This window comes from Panthera uncia, unplaced genomic scaffold (assembly GCF_023721935.1).
Source record: "Panthera uncia isolate 11264 unplaced genomic scaffold, Puncia_PCG_1.0 HiC_scaffold_700, whole genome shotgun sequence".
Classification (NCBI taxonomy): Eukaryota; Metazoa; Chordata; class Mammalia; order Carnivora; family Felidae; genus Panthera; species Panthera uncia.
The window spans coordinates 1-9,159 of record NW_026059870.1 but is presented as its reverse complement, the minus strand read 5'-3'; the positions used below and the strand labels follow the sequence as shown (position 1 = coordinate 9,159).

At 59.1% G+C, this 9,159-nt stretch overlaps 1 protein-coding gene across 1 annotated transcript; it reads left to right on the top strand.

The window, feature by feature from the left end:
• Positions 1–233: 233 nt before the first annotated feature.
• On the top strand, positions 234–7,958 carry LOC125918359 (zinc finger protein neuro-d4-like). The gene is made up of 11 exons (XM_049624360.1): positions 234–343; positions 1,743–1,903; positions 1,997–2,104; positions 3,622–3,749; positions 4,008–4,097; positions 4,476–4,554; positions 4,753–4,884; positions 5,760–5,810; positions 5,904–6,023; positions 7,149–7,261; positions 7,842–7,958. The coding sequence occupies exons 1-11, from the start codon at positions 234–236 to the stop codon at positions 7,956–7,958; spliced, it is 1,209 nt and encodes a 402-aa protein (XP_049480317.1).
• The last annotated feature ends 1,201 nt before the right edge of the window (positions 7,959–9,159 follow it).

Below are 9,159 nucleotides of genomic sequence, written 5' to 3'. Positions count from 1 at the left end.
TGCGAGTCCAGGTGTGCATGTGTGAGTGTCTGCCCGGGAGACTAGACGTGCGTCTGGGCGAACGTGTGTGAGTGACTGCGCGCTCCCTGGGCCCCACCTCTGCACCCGCTTCCCCGCGGGGTCCCGCAGGTCCCCGGGCCCGGGACTACGACTCCCAGCATGGCCCGGGCGGGCCCGCCCCGCCGTCGTGATTGGCTGTGGTCCCGGTGCTCCCGCCCCGCGGGAATGAATGGATGGGCGGCCTCAGCGCCCGCCCGAGCGCTGGGAGGACCGACCCGGCGGGGACCTGCTGGGGGCAGGACCCGGGGAGCAAGATGGCCACGGTCATCCCCGGCCCCCTGAGGTGCTGCGGGCCGGCGGGAGGTGGGGGAGGGCGCGCGGGCGGGTCTGCGCGGGCGTGTGTGTGTGGCGGCCGGGGGTGGGGCCGAAGGGGTGTCTGGGGGGCTGTCACCGTGGGCCGTGCTGCGCGGGGGTGCGAATGTGTGCGATCATGGGTCTCTGGCAAGAACGGTGTCCGATGCGCTGCTCCTGGACGAGCGGAGGGTGTGGGGAGCTCGGAGTCCTCTTCGGGTCCTTTTCGGGGAAGGGGGTCATGTCCCGCCCGGCGACCCCCGGGGTTGGGGAGAGAGTGAAATGGCCTGGAGGTGCGGGAGCCTTGGTAAACTTAAGTGAAGCCCACACTACCTTTGTCTTGGCGTGTGGAGTGTGTGTCACTTGTTTGTACTGTTATTTTTTTGTTTTTTTGTGTGTGTTTTTGGATATGTGTGTGGATATGTGTTTAATATCTTTCAGTCTACCAGGTATCTTGGGATATTTGGGTCTTTGAGTGTATGTACATGTCCTTTGAAGCCGCATCATTTGTGTTCTGTGTCTGGATTTGTAGTTGTGCGTGTATTTATGTGTACATTTTTGTGTGAATATGGGTGGATTTGCCTGTTTCTATATTGTATACGTGTATATCTTTGTGTTTGGATATGTGGTGTTTTAGATGTTGGTTTCTATATCGTGTTTCTTTATGATTGTGTGTACGTGTGTGTCCTGTGTGAATCTGTGCGATTTCTTTGTATAGTGTGCCTGGACATTGTGTGTGTGTGCGTGTGTGATTTGTTTGTGTTGTGTCTTTAGATATGTGTGTAGGTGCACATGTGGGTAGTTTGTTTTAACATTGCTTCTAACATTTGTGTATGTGTGTGTCTTTGGTTGCATGAGTGTGTGTGTGAAGTGTGGTGTCTGTGATCTGTTTGCATGTTGTGTGTCTTTGTGTGGGTGCTTTGTTTATGTTGTGTGTCTTTGGATATGTGATGTGTATTTGTGCGTGGATATATGTGTGTTGTGCCTGTCCCACACTATGTATCTGCGATGTTTGTGTTTTTTTCAGTAGATATTTGTGTGTGCGCGTATGTGAGATTTGTCTGTTTCTCCTTTGTGAGTTTTGGGCTATGTCTCTCTTTGTGTGTGAATCCTGTGTGATTTGTTTGTGTTGTGTATTTTGATATGTGCACGTATGGATGGGTCTTGGTGTATTTTTGTCTGTTTCTACATTATGTGTGTGTATCTACCGGTTGGCTCCGGGCCTGCTTGGGTCTCAGGTTGGGGGCTCCTGAGTCCAGGAGCCACAGGAGGGGAGAGACTGGAGGAGTCGGATCACCCATTCCCGAGCGGCGCGTTGAGGGAGGGGTGCTGGACGACCCGGCGCTCCTGCCCTTGGTGACAGCCACTCGCCCGCTCGCTCGCCCTCACAGCCTAGGCGAGGACTTCTACCGCGAGGCCATTGAGCACTGCCGCAGCTACAACGCGCGCCTGTGCGCTGAGCGCAGCCTGCGCCTGCCCTTCCTCGACTCGCAGACCGGCGTGGCCCAGAACAACTGCTACATCTGGATGGAAAAGACCCACCGCGGCCCTGGTACCCGCTGGGAGGGCAGGGGCGGGGTGGGGCGGGGCGGGGCAGCGGCTTTGCGGCGGCGTTCTCGGTCCTCACCGCCCTCCTCACCTGCAGGTCTGGCCCCGGGACAGATCTACACGTACCCCGCGCGCTGTTGGAGAAAGAAACGGAGACTTAACATCCTGGAGGACCCCAGACTCCGGCCCTGCGAGTACAAGATCGGTGGGTGGAGCTCCATCCTGTGCCCCGGGGTGGCCCCAGCCGGGCCCGGGGCAAACGCTGATCCGTGTGTGGTGACGCCTGTGTGGTTCTGAGCATTTGCCTTTATTTCCCTTCTAGCGAGTGTCTGCAGGTGTGTGTCTGGCTGTAGTCCAGACATTCTCCGGTTTTCCCTGAGTGACTGCTTTGGACTTGGACGTGTCTTCTCCTACTGGGGCCCAGGTGTATTCCGGGGCCCGGTGCTATCTGTTAGGCGCCTAGGTGGCTCCTCCCCGGTGAACTGGGATGTGCTGCTGTGCGGCTGTCTTTCTTCCTGTGGGCGCCTGAGTGTGTGTGCGTGTGTGAGAGTGTCTGGTGGTAAGCCTTTGCGTCGGTAGTGGAGTGGATGTAAGTATCTGTGTCTCTTTCTAGGTGTTTCCAAGGACATTAGCGGGTTTGTTTCATCTCGTGTGTGTCTGGTCTCCCAGAGTGTCCGGCGGTTTCTGGGTGTGTCTGAGTGCATCGGGGTGTCTGGTGTCTCTTCTTTTGAGTATCTGGATGCTTTGGAATGTCTGGGAGAATCTCTTCCCCTAGTATCTGCTATGTCAGGTGTATCTCTGCCCACGTGTGCTGGTCCAACCAGACCGTCTGGCCTTATCGCTTCTTGAATGTGACCAGCACTATTAGAGTCACTGGCTCTTTCTCTTCCCTCGTCCTCTGTGTGGGTCCGGGTATATTGAAGTGTCCATCTGTGTGGTTTTTTTTTTTTAAGTTTGTTTGTCTGTTTGTTTATCTAGAGAGTGCCCACACGGGCTGGGGAGGGGCGGAGAGAAAGCCGGAATCCCAAGCGGGTACCCTGCCACCAGAGCAGAGCCTGCTGACCTAAGCCGATCAAGGCGCCATGGAGTATCCATCTGGCTGTCTTTCTGGGTGTGTCGATTGCCTCAGAGGCGCCGTGTGTGGCTCCCCTGTGTACGTCCGTGTGTGTCCATCTGAGTAATTCTCTCCAGATGTGTCTGTCTGGATCTCCCCTGTGTGTGTCCACATGTCTGGTAGGGTCTGACTGGGTGTTCCTTACGTGGATCTAGGTATAGCTGACGATTTAGTGTCTCTTTCTGATTGTCTCTGGGTGTATCCCAGGGTTTGGATATGTTTCCTCTACGTGACTGGGTGTATCTGAGTGTCTGGGTGTATCTCCTCCTTTGTGTGTCTGGCTGTCTCCAGATGATCCGTCTGTATCTCCCATGTGTACCCTGTTTGAGAATCTGTGTTTCTCCACGTGCATCCAGGTGTAAGTGAGGGAGGGTCTGGCGTGTCTCCGTCTGAGTGTGTCTGAGCGGATCCGAGGGCCTGGCCGTGTCTTTCCCAGGTCTCGGCCTCCTTCCCAGTATGCGTGATTGAATCTTTGAGTCTGTTGCTGGTTGAGTGTGGGAACACCTCTTTCCTGAAGCAAAGGGCATGGCTCCCCAACCTGGGCAGTTTGAGAAATCCTCCAGGGACAACTTCCCCACTTGACCTCCCCACCATGGCCTTGTCCCCAGATTGTGAGGCACCCCTGAAGAAGGAGGGTGGCCTCCCCGAAGGGCCTGTCCTTGAGGCGCTGCTGTGTGCTGAGACAGGGGAGAAGAAGATTGAGTTGAAGGAGGAGGAGACCATTATGGACTGCCAGGTGGGACCACCCCTCAGGGGCCCCGGCCGCCTTGTCACCCCCGCCACCTGCCCTGGCGCACCCTGTTCCCGCTCTCCGATCTCCCCTGGTTCCCTAGGGCCTCTGGGCCTCCTAAGTCGCATCCTTCCACACCTCATCTCTGTTCGGAAGACCTCCCTGCTTGCCCTGCGCCCCCAGTCTCCAGCTGTGTCCGCAACTCCCACAGAGAAGGACAGCATCCCCCATTTTCTTGACCTCAGTCTCCCTTCTGGTGTCCAGAAACAGCAGCTGCTGGAGTTTCCACATGATCTCGAGGTGGAAGACTTGGAGGATGACATTCCCAGGAGGAAGAACAGGGCTAAAGGAAAGGTATCACCCCCAAATCTTTCTCCCTCACCTCTCTCCTCAGTGACGGATCCCATACACTGAGCGTTTATCGTGGTCAGACCCTAACCCGGTTTGGCCTCACCTAATTCCCAGAGCAGCCTGAAGGGGTAGAGGATTTTATGCCCATCGCACAGAAGAGGACGCTGAGGCTCAGATATATGAACCCATTGGCAAAACAGAGATTGTATAGTGGGTCAGAGCCGCCTTCACACCCATGAGGAAGCCTCTGAGAGGTCAAGGGGGTTACTCGAGGCCCATAGTCAGGAAGTGGCAGAGCTGCGGTTCACCTTTCAGGCTCCAGTGATGAAAACGCTTTCAGTTGCCTCCCTTCTTGGCCCCTCATCCCGCTTCTCCCCCCAGGCATATGGCATCGGGGGTCTCCGGAAACGCCAGGACACCGCATCCCTGGAGGACCGAGACAAGCCGTATGTCTGTGATAGTGAGTCCTTCTGAAGAGGGGGAAAGAGAGAGTGGGGCCTAGGGACCTCTCCCCTGCTGGCCCCCTCCCTCCTGTTCTAGAGCCCGGCGGGAGGGGATGCTCAGGCCTCTGGCAGAGGGGGGAGGTGTGATCCCCGAGGCCAGGGTGGAGGCCGCATGGGCTGGGAGGGCTGACCGGCCCTCCCTGCTCGCTCTCCAGTCTGTGGGAAACGGTATAAGAACCGGCCAGGGCTCAGCTACCACTACACCCACACCCACCTGGCTGAGGAGGAGGGGGAGGAGAACGCCGAGCGCCACGCCCTGCCCTTCCACCGGAAAAACAACCATAAACGTGAGCAGGCAGGCGGGCTGTGGGGTAGTGAGGGGCCCCGGGAATGGGGGCTGAGGAGCCTGGGAGGGAGGGGGCACATTAGACATTTCTGGAAAATCTCCAGCTCAGCGGTCCCCTCCCCCCACCGACCATGGGGATGCTGGCTCTGGGGTTGCCATGGCAACCAACCATCTCTCCCTCGCTCCCGGCCGGGCGTAATATTTCTGGGTCTGATTTATTGTTTCAATTAGAGCTTGGGGAGGGGGGTGATAGATGACTCCCCTCCCTCTCTGCCTCCCGTTCTCCCTTTTTTGCTAAGCTTTGGCTGAGGGGCAGGGTCTGTGGCCTGGGAGCCCTTGGCGCCTGCCCGTGCCAATCTCGTGGCAGCCCTGACAGCCGAGGGATGGGAGAGGGCTCGGGAGAGGCTCCGCCAGCGGAGAAACTGTCTTCGCGCCCACCTCTTGGTGGGAGAGGGCGGTCTCTTCACCCCGTCCTCACCACGCACGGGGCACCTCTGTGTTCAGAATTTTGCTTGTGAACATCCGTCTGTTTGCATATCAGATCTTGGCCAGTGGTACCCCCAGTTTTTATCTAGACGGGGCTTAGTTGGCACTGGTTGTGTGGTAGAAAGGGGAAGCAGGGGGGCTCTTCCTAAAGCTGTTATTTGCCAGTTTTGCCTAATAAAGAGTGAGTTGTCCTCAAAGAGTTCTGGGCTCCTGATGAGAATTATTTGGGCTCCCATCCCTGTTCTGCCGCGGCCACAACTTGGGGTAGCTACTCTCTCTCCTTACCTCCCCCATGCCTGGATAAAGGGGTCCACCCCGGGGCTGAGGCTGGGGGGCAGGGTGGAGCCTTGCCTATGGTGAGAGCCCCTCTCTCTGTCCCCCCAACCCCAGAGTTTTACAAAGAATTGGCCTGGGTCCCTGAGGCACAGAGGAAACACACAGGTAGGGACGCCTCCCTCTGCCCCTACTTGTGCAGCAGCCTTTGACTAGGTGCCCCCGCCCGCCTACGTCAACCCCCCGCCTGCTGTCTTTCAGCCAAGAAGGCGCCCGATGGCACTGTCATCCCCAACGGCTACTGTGACTTCTGCCTGGGTGGCTCCAAGAAGACGGGGTGTCCCGAGGACCTCATCTCCTGTGCTGACTGTGGGCGATCAGGTGATACCCTCACCTGAGGTTGCTGGGGGCCCGGGGGGGAGGGGACGCCAGGAGTCCCGATCTGGAGGCTGGGAGGCGGAGAAGTGCGGCCTGGGGCTGGGGGCATCCAGAGCTGGTGGAGTGGACTCAACTGCTGAGGACCTTGGGAAACTGGGAGGGGGAGGGGTGGTCAGAGAGGCTCTGGGAATAATGGGATGCGGTCATCACGGCGTTGCCGGTCGTAGCACGTGCTTAGCATGGCACGAGGGGCAGTGAAAGGTGGTTGCCAAGGCATTGTGGGTAGGGAACCGTGATAGTGAGTAATGGATGGCCGTTGCCTGGGCACTGTGGATAACCGAGGGCGCTTGCCATGGAGTTGCGGTTAGTGGGATGTGGTTTCCCAGGGTGGGCTTGTAGGTAATAGACTGTGGTTGCCTCAGCACGGTGGGTAATGAATTGTGGTTGTCATGGTATCACGGGGAGTGCAATAGGGTTGTCACGGCAACGGGGTAGCGTGGAACGTAACCTGTGGCACCGGGTGGCGGCTGAGGGGGTCTCCGCACTGGGGTAGTGCGACGGCTGTGGGATCGGCGTCGCGCGGTACCGCCGGGAACACTTCGGTCGCCCGCCCGTCCTGGGGGACGGGCGTTGGGTCACAGGGAACCCAGAGCGTGGGGACCCCACTGTGGAAGGCGGTTGCCATGGCGCCGTGGCTGGGAGGACGTGGCTGCCGCGTCACTGTGGTTAACGGAACCTGTCGGCCACTCTGCTGTGGGTAATGGAATGTGGCTGCCTCAGCACAGCGGCTAACAGAATGTGGCGGCCCGGGTGTTGTGGGTGGTAGAAAGTGGTTGCCACAGCACTGCGGGTAATGGAATGCGGTTGCCATGGTATTCTGGGGAGCAGAATGTGGTTACCATGGTGGCTGGTAGGAGACTGGTGGCCACGGTCGCGGCAGCGCTGCTTGCGGTACGGTCGCTGGGCACCGTGCGCGGGGCGGGGTCGGGCTGTGGGCCACGGGAGCTCCTCCGGCCCTAGGACCCAGGGGTGGGGGCCGAGCCGTCTCCTCCCCGGGGGGGGGGGGGGGGTCAGTCACCACCGGGGGCGTGGTGAGCCCTAACTGCATCCCTGCCCCTTGGCCCCCAGGACACCCCTCATGTTTACAGTTTACGGTGAACATGACGGCGGCCGTGCGGACCTACCGCTGGCAGTGCATCGAGTGCAAGTCCTGCAGCCTGTGCGGCACCTCGGAGAACGACGTGAGTGCCCGCCCGCCTCCCCTGGGACATGCCCCCAGGTGGCCTCCCGTCCGGCACCTCCGCCTCTGCCAGTCGGGCCTAAAGCCTTTCCCTGGAGCCCCTCCCTGGTGAACACTAGTAACCTGTATTATTATTATTGCTTAGTGTCCATTAACTGAGCCCGGCACTTAGTGCTCCTCATCTCTCTGACTCCTCCCAACCACCCTCCGAGGTAGGTGCTCTCGTTCCCACTCCGCAGAGAAGACGCTGAGCTCAGAGAGGGGAAATGACGTGCCCGAGGTCACGTCTAGGAAATTAGTAGAGCTGGGAACTGAACCCAACGTCCATTGCTTCCAGAGCTGGTGTCAGACCATCTCGGTGGCGTTTGAAGTGTTCCACAGAATCTATAAAACCCAGACTGCGAATTGCAAACCGGCCGACCACAGGGGTGTTTTGCTTGGCCAAGCAGGGTTTTGCAAAGATTCCGTGATGCGAAGCCCGTCTCGGAGCCCTTTCTCGTGGGAGGGACCGCCTTCCCCGGCCCCTTTGACCTACCCCTGCCCCAGCCCCCCACCCCGGTTTCTGGTGCCCGTGCCCCCAGGGTGCCAGCTGGGCGGGTCTCACCCCCCAGGACCAGCTGCTGTTTTGTGACGACTGCGATCGGGGTTACCACATGTACTGCCTGAGCCCCCCCCATGGCGGAGCCCCCGGAAGGTGAGAGAAGAGGTGGGCATGACACGGGGGCGGGTGGGTCGGAAAGCTGTCTTCCGGCTGAAGACCAAAGACCGTGTCTGCTGGCTGGGAGGTTGGGTCAGCCTCTTGGGGACCCGGGCCTAAATCCCTGTCCTCTGGCCACCCCCACAGGGAGCTGGAGTTGTCACCTCTGTCTTCGGCACCTGAAAGAGAAGGCCTCTGCCTACATCACCCTCACCTAGGCCTGGCTCTGGCTCACCCGGACCTCTGGGGTGGTGCTTACCTATCTGCCTCTCGGAGCTCCTCCACGCTCTCTCCGCCCTCAGTGCCCCACAGTGGAGGGGGACAGGGGAAGCCTGAGAGGGGGCGGGGCCACCCCCTTCCCTCTGTGCAGGTGGAATGTTTGCCCTGTGGGTTGGTGGGCCCAGCAGGGCCCCTCTCCCTTCCTCCCTCCTTCCCCATCCCTTGGCGAATGGGCACCGGGGGCTTCTGCTCCCCTCAAAGCCATACCCCGCCTCTGGGCGGGCATGAGGGGTGGTAGATGCCAGCCCGGGGCACGGACACAGCGTTTTTCTAAAGAAAAAGTCAAAAAGTTAAAAAAAAAAAAAAAAAAAAAAAAGAAAAAAGAAATTAATATATACAAAGAGTCCTATAAGGCCTGGCTGGGTGGAGGGGGTGCTGCCGAGCGCATCCACTGGGCACCGGTCTATGCCAGCTTCCTGCCTACCAGCCCCACCCCCCAGTTTCTGGAGTTGCAGCTGTCCCACCTCCTCACCCAGTGTGGGCACCGTCCCCCTTCGTGCCCAGGGCAGGTGGGTGTGGTGTCCACCCTCGCCCCCTCTTGGTGCCCACCGTGGATACTGCATGACGTGAACCATGGTTTTGAACTCCGTTCCTGCTCCCTCCCTGAGAGCCCCACCCTGCCCGCTCTGTGCCTGCCGCCTGCCCTGGCTGGTGGGCGTCGGCTGGGGGGGGCAAGGCGGGCAAGGCGGGCCCCTGCCCAGCGCCTGCTGGAATGAGAAGCACAGACTCTACAACGGACAAGTTTTTCCCCCTTCCCCTGCTCCAGTTCCCCACCGGCCAGGCCGGGCTGCCCCCTGCCACCCTCGCTGGCCATTTTGGGGGTAGCGAGGGGGCGTGGTTGTTTCTTGTGGTTGTGTGTGTTTGTTGTTCGGGTTAAAAAAAAAAGGGAAATTGAGACTGCAAGTGGGGGGAGGTGGTGGGTT